The 17,558-nt window shown below is 37.2% G+C and overlaps 6 protein-coding genes and 1 long non-coding RNA gene across 7 annotated transcripts; 3 read left to right on the forward strand and 4 right to left on the reverse strand.

The window, feature by feature from the left end:
• Window positions 1–2,718: 2,718 nt before the first annotated feature.
• LOC115631613 (rab-like protein 3) lies at window positions 2,719–3,605 on the forward strand. The gene is made up of 2 exons (XM_030528417.1): window positions 2,719–2,801; window positions 2,863–3,605. The coding sequence occupies exons 1-2, from the start codon at window positions 2,741–2,743 to the stop codon at window positions 3,528–3,530; spliced, it is 729 nt and encodes a 242-aa protein (XP_030384277.1). The 5' UTR covers window positions 2,719–2,740; the 3' UTR covers window positions 3,531–3,605.
• On the reverse strand, window positions 3,549–4,360 carry LOC115631614 (histidine triad nucleotide-binding protein 1). Its single transcript, XM_030528418.1, has 3 exons — window positions 4,231–4,360; window positions 4,027–4,168; window positions 3,549–3,920 (listed from the first exon to the last, which is right to left on the reverse strand). The coding sequence occupies exons 1-3, from the start codon at window positions 4,278–4,280 to the stop codon at window positions 3,651–3,653; spliced, it is 462 nt and encodes a 153-aa protein (XP_030384278.1). The 5' UTR covers window positions 4,281–4,360; the 3' UTR covers window positions 3,549–3,650.
• A 43-nt stretch (window positions 4,361–4,403) lies between these two features.
• LOC115631742 (electron transfer flavoprotein regulatory factor 1) lies at window positions 4,404–5,090 on the forward strand. The gene is made up of 2 exons (XM_030528581.1): window positions 4,404–4,539; window positions 4,627–5,090. The coding sequence occupies exons 1-2, from the start codon at window positions 4,498–4,500 to the stop codon at window positions 4,831–4,833; spliced, it is 249 nt and encodes an 82-aa protein (XP_030384441.1). The 5' UTR covers window positions 4,404–4,497; the 3' UTR covers window positions 4,834–5,090.
• Window positions 5,091–5,592: 502 nt separating this feature from the next.
• On the reverse strand, window positions 5,593–6,991 carry LOC115631783. The gene is made up of 4 exons (XR_003996235.1): window positions 6,949–6,991; window positions 6,692–6,885; window positions 5,810–6,636; window positions 5,593–5,746 (listed from the first exon to the last, which is right to left on the reverse strand). It is a non-coding gene; the product is annotated as an uncharacterized LOC115631783 (long non-coding RNA).
• Window positions 6,992–8,098: 1,107 nt separating this feature from the next.
• Window positions 8,099–14,915, reverse strand: LOC115631128 (carbohydrate sulfotransferase 11). The gene is made up of 3 exons (XM_030527794.1): window positions 14,492–14,915; window positions 8,560–9,031; window positions 8,099–8,495 (listed from the first exon to the last, which is right to left on the reverse strand). The coding sequence occupies exons 1-3, from the start codon at window positions 14,777–14,779 to the stop codon at window positions 8,266–8,268; spliced, it is 990 nt and encodes a 329-aa protein (XP_030383654.1). The 5' UTR covers window positions 14,780–14,915; the 3' UTR covers window positions 8,099–8,265.
• Window positions 14,868–17,115, reverse strand: LOC115631129. The gene is made up of 3 exons (XM_030527795.1): window positions 16,788–17,115; window positions 16,463–16,534; window positions 14,868–15,323 (listed from the first exon to the last, which is right to left on the reverse strand). The coding sequence occupies exons 1-3, from the start codon at window positions 17,109–17,111 to the stop codon at window positions 14,904–14,906; spliced, it is 816 nt and encodes a 271-aa protein (XP_030383655.1). The 5' UTR covers window positions 17,112–17,115; the 3' UTR covers window positions 14,868–14,903.
• LOC115631130 (mitochondrial pyruvate carrier 2-like) lies at window positions 15,639–16,314 on the forward strand. The gene is made up of 3 exons (XM_030527796.1): window positions 15,639–15,778; window positions 15,834–15,874; window positions 15,939–16,314. The coding sequence occupies exons 1-3, from the start codon at window positions 15,697–15,699 to the stop codon at window positions 16,206–16,208; spliced, it is 393 nt and encodes a 130-aa protein (XP_030383656.1). The 5' UTR covers window positions 15,639–15,696; the 3' UTR covers window positions 16,209–16,314.
• Window positions 17,116–17,558: the final 443 nt, after the last annotated feature.

Below are 17,558 nucleotides of genomic sequence, written 5' to 3' on the forward strand. Positions count from 1 at the left end.
AAATAAGGGCCTGAAGTTCAATATTTTGTGCAATGGTGTATAATATACACTGTATATTTTTAACATGTACATACTCAACCACACACACACACCCCCACACACACACACACTGAGACACACATGACACACCAAACCGCGAACTGACCAAAGCATAAATAAGAGTACTTAACATATGTATGTATGTTTGTATAATAGATACATGTGTAATTACCGTTAGTTCTAAACTTAAAAATCTTAGTTTCGAAATTTTCTCAAATGCAGCAGTCAAAGCAGCGCAAGCCATCACGAAAAGCACAAATCAGTAGTGGAAACAACAAAATAGATTTAAACTTGAAAACCAAATATAATTATGCAGAGAAAAAAACACAAGTAACAAAAAACTGTAGCAGTCCATGTACCGAAGACCTGTTCACTCGACCAATTTTGATCAAGTGAGTTGGTAGAAAAAATACCAACATCTGATATCTTTTGGTATTTTCACCGTTTCTCACCGAATCGTTATTTGTTGAGTGGGCTGGATCTTTGGATTTTTATTTTTTAGATATTTATGTATGTATGTAATTTATATATTCGATAAATCAGGCATATATGCATTTAGCAACCGAAAATCATAACTACTTATACATAACTACTTGTAATGAATAATTGCACAAGGATTGTGTGTGTGTGTGCTAGGCAAATGAATAAACCCAAGGAAACACAAAAATATACAAAAGTATATATAGTATGTACTTATGTAGGTAAAGGCATACAAAACGCTACAGATACGAGTATATATAGGACAATGTTTGATGTTGAAATGAGTTATTGGCCACATAGCTTGCAAGCATATTTATAGGCAACGCATACATACTAACATATTTACATACCATATGAATGCAACAAGGCAAATCATTTTATATATAAATATACACATAAACATACATATATACGACGGTAAACATTTATACATAATCATCACAGCACCGCATAGTATGAAAACATGCATATACATATATACATACATACGATCTATATATAATTACGATACATAATCACAAAACGAATTAGTGAACATTTGAACATACGAGTATGCGAACTGTTTCAAGCCCAGGAATACAAGCAAAGTGAACCGAAACGGAAAAGAAACGAACCGAACCGAACTGAATCGAAACGAATCAAAACTCTAAGAACCCGCATTGTGGGGATATAAAGCATTCTCAGACAGCATTTCGTTGGGTTCTCAATGTTTCGCTCCAATTTGGATTTGTTGCCTTTTCCGGTTGGGTCCTGCCTTGGAGTTTGTTTCATAATAAGTTCATTTTACACATGCATTCATAATAGCTGAACTTTCACCTTTATATTACATATATACTATATGTATACTCGCATCGAAGTCGCACATCAATTGCTGGGGCATTGCTGGAGCACAGCTTAGCGGTTTTTGTGCTCGTTCCTCTCCACCTCTCTAAACCTCAACTCAACTCATAAAACATTTTCGATAAAGGAAAACAAAAAATCTACTGATCATTATGCTCTTATTCGGAGTTTCGTTGTTTATAATAAAACTGTTTATAGCCGTTTTTTGAATTTTAAATAAATTATATTTACTATATGAAACAAAAACAGCAACAACAGAGATAACAGAAAAGTACATATGTATGTAATTATATGTTTTAAAGCTATTAAAAAAATGAATTCAAACCGAATAACTGTTGCTTAAGCGTCAATAGCGCTAAAACAGAATGTTGAAGAAGACGAAAGAAGAAAAGAATTAAATATATTATTAAATAAACTGCATATATATATACACACACATACTAAAGAATGCAACTGTATTGCAAATGAAAATATATAATTTTATTTCCGAGGAAAATGAATTTAAATGACACAAATAACAAAAGCAAGAGAAGAACAGGATGTAGACGATGGCGTGAGAAAGCCAGATAACCAACAACAAAGAACATCTGTAGCTAAATAATAATAATAATAATGAAATATAAAAACCAACTATATGAAATTTAAAACCAACTGAAAACGTGAAATACAAATGAGAAGAAATGGAAAAATTTATATAAGTTAAAGAATAAAAAGAAATGTTTGAAAACTATTAAATATTGACTAAAAGTTGTTTTATTCCATATAAGATGGTCCCACTTATAGAGCAAAATTTAAATATGTATATCCGCTTTAGGAGATAGTTTTCCGAATCAGTCTACAGTCATGAAAAGCTACCCATTAAATTTAACGACTTTAGCGTGATGTAATTGTTTTATTTAATTTATATTGAACTGCTTCAACATTATATTTTACTTGAAATACCAGTTCTGAAAATAATTACAGGGACAAGTAGTTATACTCCACCAAATCAGGAAATATTTTCCATTATCAAATTCAAATTCTAAGTCTGGGTGCAGTTCAGTTTCAGTTCAATGGCTTTCAAACGAACATAACTATATGGACTCAGCTGAAGAATACTATATACATATGTATATCAGTTTTAAGGGGCTTGTATTATAAAACGGAATATACTTATCGGTACACGGCTAATTCTGGTTTATGACGACTTGACTGTTTCACCTTAAATCATCTTTCCAATTCGATTTTAAATCATCTCTTCGGAACGTCTTGAATGCAACATGGCTGCAGCCATATTTATCATCTCCTGTCAAAAAAGTCGAAAATCAAGTAAACACTGCATTTAGCATCACACAACCCAAAACATATTAAACCAAATACGCAATACTATATTTGATATACAATGTATGAGCAACGTGTCGAAGAAATCGCCACTCTGCGTATATTGCTGCTGGGCGATCCAGGTACGCATTCAAAAATCGATTGTCGAGCATTTTCCAATTCTGGAATTCTTCTGTTGCGCAGGTGTTGGCAAAACAAGTCTCTCCAACTTGCTGGCATCCGAAATATCGGAATCAGCACAGCAAAGCACCGGCTCTGACTGGTGGACGGTTAAGGTGGGGTTGCATGAGTGTCCTTGTAATAAATATAAGCCACCTACACCCAAGTTTCCGACACCGCCATGGACATCTTCATCATCGAACTCCTCAAATATGTCAACATGCAATGACACTTGCGATAATTTATATTTTATAGAACTCTATGAGCTAACCAGTAATGCGCTGAGGTGTCCGGAGAAAAGGAGACTGCTTTATCGTAGCGTGGATGGTATTATACTGATTTATAACATGATGGATATGACATCGCACGATAATCTACATGATTGGCTAAATGAGCCGTTGCGTTACTCTAAAAAGCCTCGTCTGTGCGGCCATCGTAGGCGGGAGTTGTCCCGAAGCCGTGATCTCAGCCATGTGCCAATGCTGGTGGTGGGCACCAGAGTTGATTTACTCACGAGCCGTCGTCTACGACGTGCTGGCGGAATTGCCGACCAGTGCGAGGCGGAGGAACTATTCCTTAATTGTCTTGATGCCAGCAGCATGGCTCCAGATTCGCGCAATTTTGCGAAAGTACGTCGATTCTACAATAAGGTCATTGACTACAAGGCAACCCTCAAATCGCGATGCTACTGAAATAGAATACTTTATATATTTTATAATTACTTATATTATTATATCATTGTTATTTATTTTATTCATTAATCTTTACAAGATTCTAGTTTCATTGGGTAACAAATCCTGGTTGCTGGCGCCTTAGCCGGGTGGCCACTGCATTTGGCGACCGCCAAGGAAATGCAAATGCAAATGGTAGACAGACTGGGCGCCATGCTGGCCATTGTTAATGACCACGCGGTAACCCTTCTCGAGGCCTACTTCCTTGGCAACCTTACGTCCAACCAGCATCAAATGTCCCAATAGCTCGGCATCCCCATCCTCGGCCAGCGAGAGCTGCGCTATCGGTTTTTTTGGTATGACCAAAAAGTGAGTCGGAGCTTGTGGTGCCACATCGTTAAATGCAACACACTGCAATCAATTGCGCAATAATTGCAAAATTGTCATTACATATGTATGTATGTATGTATGTACATTAATGCGTGTATGTGTGAATGTTCGAGAACTTTGAACTTACCTTGTCATCTTCATAGATAAACTTGCATGGAATTTCCTTGCGTAGAATTTTGCCAAAGATAGTGTCTTCAGAGGGCGCTGCGTGCTGCGCCTTGTCTACTTCGCTCGCCATTTTAGCGTTCGTTGTAGCAAAGGTGCGATAACTGTGCAATGGAATTATAATAAATTAACAAGTAAATAATACAATCTTCATCCATGCACTTACAAAACGTTCCGTACAAGCGACCGGCCGGCTGTCACAATCATGGCCACCATGAACTAGTTCAAAAATCGATTTTTGTTCTCAGCTGCACCAGATAGCCTGCTATCGACTGTCGATAGTTAAAAGCTGTGCCTTTACCGCACATCTTATCATCACTAGTCACAATTGGTCATTTGAACAAATAGAAGGCAGCGGCGCCGAAGCTCCCAATACTCACGTAGTATTAATTCGCATTTGTCGGAAGAAAATAAATTCTGTTGAATACTGGTGATGTCAGAGCTGCGCTCCAAAGTTATTAATCTCTATAAGCACGTAAGTACGCACAATGCATTCTTGTGCATAAGACACGTGCAGTTGCACACAAGAAAATTGCGTAAACAAAATTGTAACTAATTCCAGTTGATCTACCTTGGCCGCGAGTATCCCGGCCTAAATGGGCCAGAGAAGTTCCGTAAACAAATACGTGAGGCATTCGTAAAGAACAAGGATGAAAGTGATCCAAAAAGAATTATGGCATTAGTGGCCCAAGGTCGCTACCTGGCCAAGGAAGTGGAGGCGCTGTACTCGCTAAAGAAGTACCGCAGCATGAAGCAACGCTATGAGTAGGCGCTGCTTGGGCGGAAGTGAATAACTCAAGGACTGTGGGTGGAGAGAATTGTTTATAGACAGAAATATGCCTTTGCTTTAATGTTTGCCAAAACATTTGCACACCCAAACATACACACACACACTAAAATACGCGTATATTTGTTATATTCGAATGTCTTTTCAAAATGTCTAACTTCAATTTACTGTTGATAAAAAACGACTTAGTGAATAAAAAAAAAGAAACAGTCATTAAATAACATGAAAGCAACATAACACATAAACGACTTCCGACCTTGAGCGCTTGCGCTTGAGTAATTGGTTGGGGCTTTGAGGCAGGTGGTGGAGTGGCAGGTGACCCCCGTATCATGTGCTGTTTTTTGTTGTTGATGCCAAAATATTGCCTCGATATAAATACATGAGTATTTTAATATATTTGCCCAAATTATAGACGCTGCCTCGGCTGCGTTTGACGGCGTCAAATTTGTTATTGACAATAAAATGCGTATTTAAATTTTTGTTGACCGTTGAGCGTCTGGCCGGTTCGTTCTTGTCAATGTGTATGTTATAAACAATTGTACTATACAGGTTTCTTGTTGCTGATGCAAGCCGACAAAGCTCTGTCGTAATTAAGCGCAAAGCATGAGCTTTTCAACACTCAAAAGCTCAGCAAACATTGCACTGTTGGATCTTTAACAGAATCGGAATCATAAAGCGTATGCACTATAAAATAGCTGCCGCCGAGTGATAATGAGTTCACAAAAGTCAAACGAACAAATCTTACAAATACTTATAATAATTTATTCATTCATACATAATGATACAAACTAAATTTTTTTACAATAAGATCAATGTTGTTTTTTTAATTATTACAAAGAGAAGGCAGGCGTCGAAAGTCCTGAATGTCTTGAGTTATTCGATGCACCTAGAAGTTCTGAATGATACAATAATTAGAAAATATCGTCGACAATTTTGGGGAAAACTTTCTCAACTTTACCTTTGGTTTATAATTAAATGGACACCAATAATACAAAATGGACGAAATCTTGAGACTCAAGATTCCATCGCTTCTATAATTACGGCCTAGACAACTCGCTCAGGCAGGCCACTTCTTCGATCTAATTCCAGTAATGTTTCGAGCGTCCCAAACTACAATTATGTCCGAATCACGGCCCAAGTCAAGCCACCACTGTCAAGAAATCCTTGCATACCCCTAGAAATTTGCTCAATGACGGGACCCAACGCCGCACTAACTTGGGAATACAGCTGTAGCCCATCAACATATCACAATTCTTTCCGGTCTGTCTAATAATTCTAGTCGAAGGGCGAGGCGAAGTCCGCTCTGTTCATATCTTCGTATTGACTCCAATTTGGTTGCACAGACGTGATTTTGAAACAGCGCAAGAGGACTCCAAAACCGAAACACCATGTTTGGGGCGACGATACAAAGTCAGGACTCGGATGAATTACCATGAAAAGGACCACTTGGGCACTCGGGGACTAACTACTCGTGCATTGTCCGCATGCCGGTTATAGAATTCACCAGTATCTGACAATATTGGCAAGTCCAGACCAGCTTAACTCGAAAAGGAAGATAAGGCGGTAATCGTTCCAATACAAAAGCTGCGGACAAATCCTTTCGCGTCCTTATTATTTTTCTATTTGTGTGATTCGAGGTCGCATATTATAACAACCTTTAGATAAGTGCACTGGACTCCGGATTGCTCTACACTCAGAACACTTATGCATATTTAATTGTCATCTCCTTGGTCAATAGAGTATGTTCAATAAATACAAGTAACATCAATACGTACGATTTCGAATCTTGAAAGACAATAGTTATTAAATTAGGTATTTTGCACAAATAAAAATAAATTACCGAACTGAAAAGTCCCTGAAGGCTGATAGACTTTCAATGTCGACTTGGTTGAAGAGCAAAAATTTTTCAAATTTGTTATTACAAAATGCCGAAATTTTACAGTACAATTTAGTTTGTTTTCCGATCCAGTGAAAACAATAACTGAATTTATTGTCTCACCACAAACGAATGCTTTTCCAAAGACAACTGTGTTACTATTTTACAAAAACAATTAATGATAATATATTAAAATTGATTAATTTTCAAAGACAACGTACCTTTTAAAAACCAACTACACTTAATAATGGTCAAATAAATTATAACTCGCAATTTTTCAAGGAATGTTGAAACCTGAATATTCTTCAACGAAATTCGATAAAAAATAATTGTAAGTGCAAAATTTTTTACAAAGTTGACTGTTTCGAATACAATTACATAAATTTCAGGAAAAAAGAATTTTGTTTTACCTCTGACGAGGTACAATAACTAACTGAATTTCTTTAGTCATAAGAGAGAACGCTTTTCCAAAGTGAACTTTGTTGTGTACTTAAAACTGTAACAACAATATGAGAAGATATGGAAAATGTGCGCAAAAAATCGCATTTATGTAGAAAAATAAAAAACGCACACAACCTATAAAACAAACAATAATTTATTTATTATTTTCGACACAAAATGGCATCAAACTTCCCAAACTTGCTTATTCCATTTTCAAGAAAAGTCTTCAACAAAATTACGGCATAACGAACTCAATTTTACGTCATTACCAACAAATATGTATATTCAGGTAGCTATTTGCGATGATACAAACCAAAATGGCATTATTTTCATATTTTCATTTTCTACAAACATATACTTGTATTTAACCATTTTTAATTATTAATTTATGATACCATGTCTTTTACTCAACGTTGGAAACCTTAGCATATATGCAGAAACCATCCAAGTACAACAGATCAGCTCACAAAAGTCGCATTATCATTCAAAAACGAAAACCGATTGATTCACAAGCACAAAATAATTGCATATAAAGCTTATCGAGGCATGCTTCCAAAGCAATCATATCAAGCTATTAATTGGGCATACCAGCTTATTAAATAGGAATATATAGATAAAAAATACATCCAAATACTCCAAACTCTTTCAAAATGGCACTAAATATATCCCATGCACCGTTTTTAGTAAACGACTTTCATAAAAATAACGCTACATTTCTTAAAGTTCCTTTGAAATCAAGCTATATCAGCAAGTAAATGGTATGACAATGCTTTGAAATGCATTGAAACATAATCTTTTGGACTCTTCTAAATAGATTAGTAAACAGTGCGTTCTTGAAGTTCTAGCAGTTGCACTCAAGTGTAATGTACTAGAAAAACGGCCAGCGGCTGATAATAAATAAGTTCACAAATGTCAAGCGAACACATTAAAAACGTTTCTTACACATATAACCATTTATACTATCAAAGATAATGATACAAACTAGGGCATACAAAAACTAAGACTAAGATCACAGTTTCCCAGTGTGGAAAGCATTTTCATAGAGTTTGCAATGATGACATGGAAATAGAAGTGCATTCACAGTTGGCCTTCTCGATTCAACCAAATTCAAAGCCTAAAACGTCATCGAGACCGTAATCGAACAGTCGAAAGTCCTCCTCGTATATCTCATATAGACGACGTATCGCGCCGATTGGTAATGGATCAAAATATTTGCGCAAATTGGCGCGCGTGCTGGAGGGTTTGTGACCCGTGGGAAATGTAAGGTTCTTGCCGCCTGCCAAGTATAGAGCTAAGGCAGAATCATCCAGTAGTGTTTCGTATTTGCCTGCGAATTGAACTTTTAATTAGCAACAAGCGATATAGCATCTATATATTAGTTTCCCACTCACCCACAACATTGTACTTCATGACGCAGGGATTGCAGAGATTGGCTATAACCTCCCAGTGCTCATTATAGGCCGACTGGTTGCTGCGACTTAGTTCCGGCGTAAGCAAATATTGTACAAATTCCCCGAACTGCACATCATCGCCCAGCTCCAACGACTCGTTCGTTGCGCCCGGACGCAATTCCCGCACTATCTGACGACCCACACGGGACTGAAAGTACCGCGCACTGGGCGAATCCCCCTCTAGTTTGTTCCGATATGCTGAGAGCAGACGCTCGAAAGGATGTCGCACCAATATGAACCGCGTATAGTCCTCACCCAGCACCTGAGCACGTTCCTCATCGGTCAGATCGTACAATTTTGTAAACAATCCCACCGAATGTGCCAGCGACCCTGGAATTTGTAGGGGATCTGTGCCATTCTGCCATTTTCCGGTGAGCAGCATAAGCACACGTTTCCAGTTGGTGCAAGCAACCTGCAAGAATTCAAAGGGTGACCAGTAAGTTATAGATTTAGATGATATGATATACATAAATCTGTTTGTCGATATATTCTGATTCATTAAAAGTTGTAAAACATTTTGTTAATGAGCGAAGTTTATGGAGAAACGTTATTTTGAAAGGATCAAAAATTTGCTTCGCTGCGAATTTCTGACTAGTTCCGAGTGATTATATAAGTAATTAGGCGTTTTACTTAAGGTTGTCTGGCTTTATGAGCTTTAAAATTATGTTGCCCCTTAAAATGCTGTAATAGACATGAAAAAAGATAATGAATAGATATATTTAGACGCAATCTAGAATCCGCAATAAACACGGAGTTACTACAAACTGTTATCTGTTCAGTCTACAAATCTAAATAAAAAACCTAATATTTTTTTGCATTATGTGTTAAAACTTGTAGAACTTATAGATCTTAGAATGCTTTTACAAAATTGAATCTACATACATATGTACATGTAAATAAGTTGACGAAAAGGAATAGTTAAGTTTGTTTTATGTACATATATTCTCTAGATATGTACTTTGCTTCCTAAAAGCAATTAAACCACAGGGGTGCAAAGATCCGCCCTTCCCCGTAATTAAATTTAAATCTGCTATCCACTGGATTTCAATTAGAAGTCGATACTGTGTGTTCCGAAGGTTTGTCGTTCGACAATGGCAATCTAATAGACTTGCGAGAATACCACCTCATTTGTTTTCCAATTCAATAATACTAATGTGAAATTATTTTGAGAAAAAAGCAATAGCAAAAGCAATTTCTATAAGGAAAGGGAAACCTTATAGAAACATTTTTCGCATGTTGTTGTTATTGGCATACACTTGTACAAAAATGTTGTTGCTTGGGCCAAGCATTGCCCACTGACTCACATCGGGTAAACAAACATATAGCTTTTTAGCGAACTTTGCCCCAAATGGTTTGATTTTGTGATAAGCAAAGCATATTCGGCAACCCATTCGTCAGGTTTTAGTCTTTCATGACAAATTTTCATACGTTTCAAACACCTGACCATTGTCTGGGCCTCATTTTTCAAACAGATATCTAATTTAAGTACCACACTTTAAATAGCTCGACATACCAAGGTTTCCAATTATGAATATGAGAGGCAAATATTCGCAGTGAAATGGAATCAGTTTTCTTTCATTTCAGCTCAATGTTTATGCAACACACGATTATTGATCGTAACAAGAAAAGTCTCTAACCGGAATGCAATCTTTTCAAATTGTTGAGCCACTTTTGTAATTGCAAATGGCCATAAATTATAATTTTCTCTAAATGAATAGCTTGTTTAATTGTTTAAATACATTCTCTAAGCTACGTTGAGCGGAACGGAACGCAACGCAACGCAACGCCTCGAATCGCACAACCGACACTTGAAATGGAATAATAAGTCAAGTTAAGCAATTGCAGCCTTTCTACTTACATATGTACACACATACATATAGCACACATAAATACATACATACTTACAAGTACAACTAGTACTATATGCATGTGCTATTATGTATGTATGTATGTGTGTGTTCGTACATTGTTTAAACATTTAGCTTGGCCAGTGTTTAAGTAGACAGGCCGACAATGTCGAAAGTAATTAAAAGCAGCTAAAACAATTCAAATTACAAAAACAAACAGTTGTTTATACAACAACAAATGCTAAATACTTGTACAACAAAATGTGCCAAAAGTCTGCGGTTTTATCTAGAACAGTGGAATAGCTTGTTAGATGAAGGGGGATGGATTCACACCCTTTTCTGGCTACAAAATAAATACTTAGGGGGACTCCCACTTAAAATGATAAATAAACCTAAAGAGCTTTTAATCAGCCTAAAAATTCTTGTCCGTTTAACCCTCAACAAAAAGATTTAGGTAGAGTTATTTATTATATATAAAAAAAAACATATTGAAAGAAGAAGAAATCGGAAAGAAAGAGGCTTACAAATACTACTGGGTATTTAGCTTTTTTTCAGTCTTAATTGGAAAAGATTTTAGCATCATTATAGTTCGCAAGAAATAAAGTTTCTCAATAATTCCTGCAATTAAATTCTAGACGGGAATTTCGGAGGAAGTCGAATAGAGCATTTATTTATATATTTCTTATCTGTAAGCTATTAAGGTATGTATTTAAACATTCTGATATTTTATGCCATAAATCATGCCACATTTTCTGATGAGCAAGATATGTATTTTAAAATCTGAATCTACTGTTCTTTTATGCTATAAATCAACCCAAATTTTTATTATTGCAAGAAATTCGGAAAATATGCACATTATACTTGAAGGAGAAAGCTAACTTAAATAAGACTTGGTATATTGTTTGATGTTTTTATATTGTTCAGAACAGAGAGACTATTCGCTTCTCTTATTTGATAAGCTTGAACCTGTCTTGACACGCTCAATAGCAATTTGAAATTGAACTTATGATTTTTTATTTGAGCTACACATAAATACTGCACAACTACTTATGCTACTATTTGCATAACTATTTCTAGGACCGGCCCACAATTTCAGCCCACTGTGCGGCTCGGCACTTACTAAATCATGCCAAAGGTTCAAAGTAGCAACAATGTGCATATTTTAAAAATGTTTTCAATACGTAAGCGATCATAAAAACCAACTTACTGGCAACAGCCACAACTCAACAACGGCAGCAATAAAAGTCACATTAAGTACTTCAGGTAGTTGCTATATAAAAATAACTTGAGTGGGGGGAAGGCAGGGGGGTACCAAGAGAAGAAATTAATGAGCAAACAGCAAACTTTTAACGACTTCAAGGAACACACGAGATGTTTGCGATGTTGCCGAACATGTGAGGTCAGCGAAATAGAGCGAAGCTCTAACGCTTCTCAGTGTTTGTCTGAGAAAGTCACGCTTTAATTTTAAAATGGGGCTCGCGCCTCCCTGCTGTACAACCGAGCAACAGCAATAGCCGACATTGATAGGCCGCGATAAGAATTGATAAAGAAAACGTGTTGAATAAATGAGCTGTTCGACGTTATAGTCGGCTTTAGTTTTCAGAAGCCTATGGATCAGAATGCAACAGAATTTTTGTATTGCCAAAATATGTTGGTTGCCGATAAAGATAGTTCGAAACGGCTGTGCGTGCTTTAGATTTACATTCCATTTAGTGAATGAAGCCTATACTATATAAGCCATACGTCATTCTACTTAGCTAGAACTCTTTCATTCATTCATTCGAAGAATTACAATCTGATAATTATGTTGGTCTAAAGTTCCCTTATGAGGCATTCAACTATTTTTATGCCGACAAACGCAGCTGCTCCCACTTCCACCACACACATATACATATACTTGTCGTATCTTATCGGGAACAGTTCGTCTAATACTTTTCAATGAGTTCTTTTCCTTTATAGCACTAATCGAAGAACATGGGAAATGTTGACAATTCAAGTGGCGGCTCTAGCTAATTAAATTTGCCGAAATTAGTGTCTTATCTAAATGCAAATGACTATATTTCCCATTTAATTAATTTCCATTAATAATAAAACTGATAGACATCTCATCAAAGTCAAAAGGCATTGAAAGTTCCTCTAATCGTAAAACATTAACTAAATAGCATGACGCAGCTTGAAATCGTAACAAAGAATTAAGTTGTTTAGCAAACATACACACATACATATTTACATAGCAACTAACTAATCGATATAAAACTTGCTAACGACCTATAATCATTGGTCAATTAAGGGCACTAAATAACGATCGTAAAGTGTATTTTGCATTCAGATGAAAATATGCCAGGCAAATATTTACAGGCATTTCCCAGCTAAGCTTTCTATAGTGTGTTTTATGTAATAGAATACACCGATATTTATACTCGCATGATAGATAAGGAATTTCAGTTCATAGGGAACTGGCACGGCACAAGTTTTTCCAAGCTTAAGTGTCCATTTACAACAATTTTGATAAGTGATACTCGATGTCTTCAATGGTTTACACAAGCATTTATATTGGGACTCTTGAAGACTAAGCCATCCGGGTTGCTATCATTTCATAATATTAGATAGAAGAGGATTACGGTGATTTAATGCAATTTTATAAATACAAGATTAGATTGATCGATCTGATCGAACTGCTCACTAAACTACTCCCGAGACTACTGATTTATAGTTTCCTTTCCTTATATACTTGTATACCTTAATCAATCCGAAGACCTCTTAAAAGTGATAATCAATATTAGTATTGAAGTTAGTTAGGATTACAGTCAATCCTAGTTTTATCGGAATACTGAAAATTGTATTCAGAAATGTAATCGATTTATTTGTTGGTCATAATTTTTAAAAACTTCTGTTTTGTTGTTCGTTAGTCATAGCTTTCTTAGAACTATTTACAAACCCCTATAAATCCATTCTTCCTTTAGATTTTCAATTCAAGAGAATTGATATGTTATTTAAATATTATTTCTTGCAAGGTATTCATGGTATTCAAGAGACCCACATTATTGTGTATTATTTAGAAACCACTTTCAATTCTGACTTCAAGAGAATTTATATGTAATTTAAATATTATTTCTTGCAATTCATGGCATTATTGTGTACCGTATATTTGTTTATGACTAATGACATCATTCCCAATAGTTCGTTTTGTGTTTTCAATTTCTTAACAATTATTCATTTGCAATGCTAACGGAAATACGAACGCACTGTATAGAAACGCATTCAAGTGGTTGTTATACGGGTTTGGAAATCATTCTCTATACCACGTTTACATAGTAAGTCGTATATTCCCAAATAACATATATTGGTTTTATTGTGTTTTTTTTTTTTTTTTGAACTGAAATTTATACATTTATTATATTCCATTTTCTATATAAGAATTTTCTACTGCGCAGTTATTATCAACATCTCAATAAATCAATTTTAAAACTATTTGGTGTTCATTGTGGCTGTTGCCTTTGTTCATTCAATAGCCCCAGTGAAAGGAGTTCAAGTGTTCAGAGAGGCAGATCAGATGGGATCACAAAACAAGTTGCTAGAATAACAAAAGCTGTGGCACGGCCCGATCAAACGCCAGCGTTTCGAAAGAGAAAATAGAAGAGGAACGAGTTTGTGTAAACAAGCCACAAGAATTGACAGACTGGGTCGGTCTGTTGCTCGTACTGAGTTTTTGGGCAGACTCCCCAAGAGTTAGGGCGTTGAAGGGGGCGGTCGCGGCCGCGGTCGCTTTGATGGACATATGTCTGACAAGGCAATCAAATTGGCTGTGAAAAATACAACTTGAGCGCACATGTCTCTACACATAAATATGAACAATGTGGTATGTATCTGCATACATGGTGGTCATACTATATAAGCAAATGGACGAACAGTGCAAAGAAAGCAAAAAAATTGTCGTATTAAAAAGCAATTGGGCAGTCTTTGAGCTGACGCTGCAGAAAGTCGTATGGTTTAGTGAACCGGGCGATCAGCAGGAACTCACTCACCTTGGGCACATAGCAATAAAGCAGCTTGTGCTCCCGATCCACAATCATGTGATCCATTTGGAGCTCAGTTAGATCGTCTAGCGTTTGGGTGTTGTTTTCCAAGAGCTCACATTGTCGCTGCATATACTCCTGGCGCTGCATATTGATTGTCTGTGTGAGTTCCAGACTTTGTTTGGTTATTTTGACATTGTTGTTGTTGCCATCCTCAAAGGTGGCGCCGACGAGGGGACGAAATACAGTTAACAAGAGCCACAGTGAAATGTAAACCAGTTGATTATTGTGGGTCATGTTATGCGCTGTTTAAAGCAAGCCTTACAAATGCAGCGTGCTTGAAATATATAGTTATTGTTGTTGTTGCTGCTACCAATACTATTGAGTTGGACCATTTGGTAGTACTGGTATGCAATGCCGCTTATTTCTTACGCTTCCGCCCAAAATATTTAACACGATGTACGAACTTAAGCGTGGCTCCGTTCTCGATGCCCAAATCAGTTAAAGTTGCGCGCCCGTTTTCATCATTGATCGGCTGATTTGTATCCACGTTGAAGAGCGTAAATGCCCTCCATAGAAAACGCCAAGAAACGTGCGCGCGATGCTCGTGTCCGTTGCGCAGCGATGAGCAAACTAACTCGCCCGTCGATCGTGGTGGCATGGAGTCAACCTGTTGTGGTACACAACTCTTGAGCTCGTCGATAGCTTGCTTCGTCTTCGTTATTCCACGACGTCTGAGTCTTTCTTCGTGTCGATCGCGTTGTGTTCGTGTGTGTTGAGCGTGTGAGATCTCCCCGATCGCGTGCTTCAAATTGGCAATAGTGGGCTGTTCTTGATGGAGCTGAGGAATGGGAGAAAATTAGAAAACGTGTTGAATGGAGCTTCAGCAATTTGTGTATGATAAATGGGATTTAAGAACTATTTCTGCTAAATGTAAAGATTTGCAGGTCGGCTACCCAATAAACCAATTAGTGAATGAATATTTAATTTCCGGCTAGGGACCTGATAAAATTTGTCACAATAATTGCAGCCAGCCAATCTAATCTATTAAGGCATAAATATTGAATAATATAGAAAGAATACCTTGTTTACAATTTCATAATAATATTTGAATATTCTTTTATATTTATACATTTTATAAATTTAACTTACAACCTTAGCCAAGTAATTCAAAGTCTTATTAAAAATATGTAGCAGAATCGCCTGATTTAGCTATGGGACCATTCGATTATCTATTGAACCAAGTAGATCAGGCATTGCCAGCAGCACTTCGCCCACTTTGGCATTCACCGGTGGGTAAGTAACACTCACATATAAGGCTATCAAGCATACAAGCTATGTACATTTTCAGGCCCGCGTACGATATTCTTCTGGGCGCCAACAATAAAATGGGTATGTTCTTTAGACATTGCAGTATCAAAGACAACAAAACTAATTATTAGTATCTATTAAATAGGCTGTGGTATTGGCAGGAATTGCTGACATGTACCATCGGCCTCCGGAGAGCGTAGCCAGGGAACAGTGTGCTATGTTAGCCATTACCGGCCTGCTTTGGTCCCGCTGGGCCGTGCAGATCAAGCCTAGAAATTACAACTATCTAGCTGTTAATCTGACACTCTTTCTCTCGCAAGCCATTCAACTCTATCGCAGTACCTTGGTAAAGGACAACAGCGTCCAGACGACAGAGGTCAATTACGAAAGACCATGGTTGCTTTACTGGATTTAAGAGGCCAGTGAAACTTCTATAAATTCTAATACCTACATACATAAGTGTAGACAAACTTTTGGCACTCGTTTAACATTAAATGGCGTCATTGGTTCTGTTTGCATAACGGTCAGCATAAACAAACAAAAATTTCACCGCTGTCGGCTAGTAATTTTGATAGATAGCCCCTCCATCGGACTGATACAACAAAGTGATTGATGAATCGAAATGTATACACAAGTGCAGGCAGCTGCACATCAATTGGCATTACAAACCACAATGGTGAGTGTGCTGAGACCGTCCCGCTCCACATAAATCGTTGTTGCTCGACCCTCGGCGATTGCGATCTAAAATGACGAAATATACAAACCTGTTATTGAGAACATAACGGTAACAGCTTCGTTGCATACATAATATCAATAGCCTAGCAATTCATATAAATCAATTAGCAGCTGCTCCAGAGTAGGTCACATATTTAGCTTTGCTACGATTATGACGAAGGCAGAGCCATCCGCGCAACATGCTAATTGATTGCTGAATTTGCGCAAATTAATCTGAAGTGGCTAATGGTGGTTGCTACTGCCTGTCATGGCCACTTACCTCGCCCAATAGTTCTGTTGTCGTAACGTCGTACGGAATATCCGAGAGGAGATCCGCGCACTCTGGCTGCTTCAAGATTTGCTTCATTTCCTCGGCCGTTGCTGCCAACATTGCATTATGCTCGCAGCGCTCAAAATCTTCGTCTTTTTTGTTTGTTTTCCGTCTTCCATGACGTCGTCGTTTACCGACTATAGGCTCATTTCGATTGCGCGCCTCTCTGATCGCCTTTTTGCGCAGATTCACCGGCATATATTTCAGTTTGCGGTACGTCAAGGTTTCAGGTTGTTGGTGGCGATGCCAACGTTCTCCTCGATGTCTGTCCATAATTGATTTAGTATCAATTGAGCAATTTAGAATAATTTCGAATAAACAAACAATGTACTCAACAAAGAGCCAGAAAAGCCGGACGCGGATTCGCGGCACAGCTGTTTTAACTGATTCGTGAACAAACTGGTTCCTGCGAACGGAAAGCGGTTCAAAAACCAGTTCGATTACTTCTCGATGCTAGTTCCCCGAAAATATCGGAGCTGGTTCATGTTTGCTTATATTTGCAGAACGCGGTTTTATTTCAAATTTTTTAATTCATCAATTGAGCTATATTATAAGTAAATGCGTTGTTGACATAAGAGTATTAAGAGAAAATAATGGTTTAATCATTGTAATATCAATTCAAAGTTCTCAACAACTGGTAAAAATTCTGCAACGCCACCGATATCAATGCTTTCAACAACAAAACAGTGGAAAATGATTTGTCCCTATATCCAAATACAT

The sequence above is a fragment of the Scaptodrosophila lebanonensis genome, unplaced genomic scaffold (assembly GCF_003285725.1).
Source record: "Scaptodrosophila lebanonensis strain 11010-0011.00,11010-0021.00 unplaced genomic scaffold, SlebRS2 tig00001412-arrow-pilon, whole genome shotgun sequence".
NCBI classification, from domain to species: domain Eukaryota; kingdom Metazoa; phylum Arthropoda; class Insecta; order Diptera; family Drosophilidae; genus Scaptodrosophila; species Scaptodrosophila lebanonensis.

Excerpts from the sequence above, each read along its gene's own strand:
- LOC115631613 (XM_030528417.1), top strand. The coding sequence starts at position 2,741 with ATGTATGAGCAACGTGTCGAAGAAATCGCCACTCTGCGTATATTGCTG. Across the intron at positions 2,802-2,862 it reads ATTGCTGCTGGGCGATCCAG|GTGTTGGCAAAACAAGTCTC; the intron begins GTACGCATTCAA and ends TCTGTTGCGCAG.
- LOC115631614 (XM_030528418.1), bottom strand. The coding sequence starts at position 4,280 with ATGGTGGCCATGATTGTGACAGCCGGCCGGTCGCTTGTACGGAACGTT. Across the intron at positions 4,169-4,230 it reads TCGCTTGTACGGAACGTTTT|TTATCGCACCTTTGCTACAA; the intron begins GTAAGTGCATGG and ends TCCATTGCACAG. Across the intron at positions 3,921-4,026 it reads TTATCTATGAAGATGACAAG|TGTGTTGCATTTAACGATGT; the intron begins GTAAGTTCAAAG and ends AATTGATTGCAG.
- LOC115631742 (XM_030528581.1), top strand. The coding sequence starts at position 4,498 with ATGTCAGAGCTGCGCTCCAAAGTTATTAATCTCTATAAGCAC. Across the intron at positions 4,540-4,626 it reads TTATTAATCTCTATAAGCAC|TTGATCTACCTTGGCCGCGA; the intron begins GTAAGTACGCAC and ends AACTAATTCCAG.
- LOC115631128 (XM_030527794.1), bottom strand. The coding sequence starts at position 14,779 with ATGACCCACAATAATCAACTGGTTTACATTTCACTGTGGCTCTTGTTA. Across the intron at positions 9,032-14,491 it reads TTTATTGCTATGTGCCCAAG|GTTGCTTGCACCAACTGGAA; the intron begins GTGAGTGAGTTC and ends GAATTCTTGCAG. Across the intron at positions 8,496-8,559 it reads CATGAAGTACAATGTTGTGG|GCAAATACGAAACACTACTG; the intron begins GTGAGTGGGAAA and ends TTCAATTCGCAG.
- LOC115631130 (XM_030527796.1), top strand. The coding sequence starts at position 15,697 with ATGGGACCATTCGATTATCTATTGAACCAAGTAGATCAGGCATTGCCA. Across the intron at positions 15,779-15,833 it reads ACTTTGGCATTCACCGGTGG|GCCCGCGTACGATATTCTTC; the intron begins GTAAGTAACACT and ends GTACATTTTCAG. Across the intron at positions 15,875-15,938 it reads GGGCGCCAACAATAAAATGG|GCTGTGGTATTGGCAGGAAT; the intron begins GTATGTTCTTTA and ends TCTATTAAATAG.
- LOC115631129 (XM_030527795.1), bottom strand. The coding sequence starts at position 17,111 with ATGGACAGACATCGAGGAGAACGTTGGCATCGCCACCAACAACCTGAA. Across the intron at positions 16,535-16,787 it reads CAACAGAACTATTGGGCGAG|ATCGCAATCGCCGAGGGTCG; the intron begins GTAAGTGGCCAT and ends TCGTCATTTTAG. Across the intron at positions 15,324-16,462 it reads TCAGCACACTCACCATTGTG|CTCCATCAAGAACAGCCCAC; the intron begins GTTTGTAATGCC and ends CCCATTCCTCAG.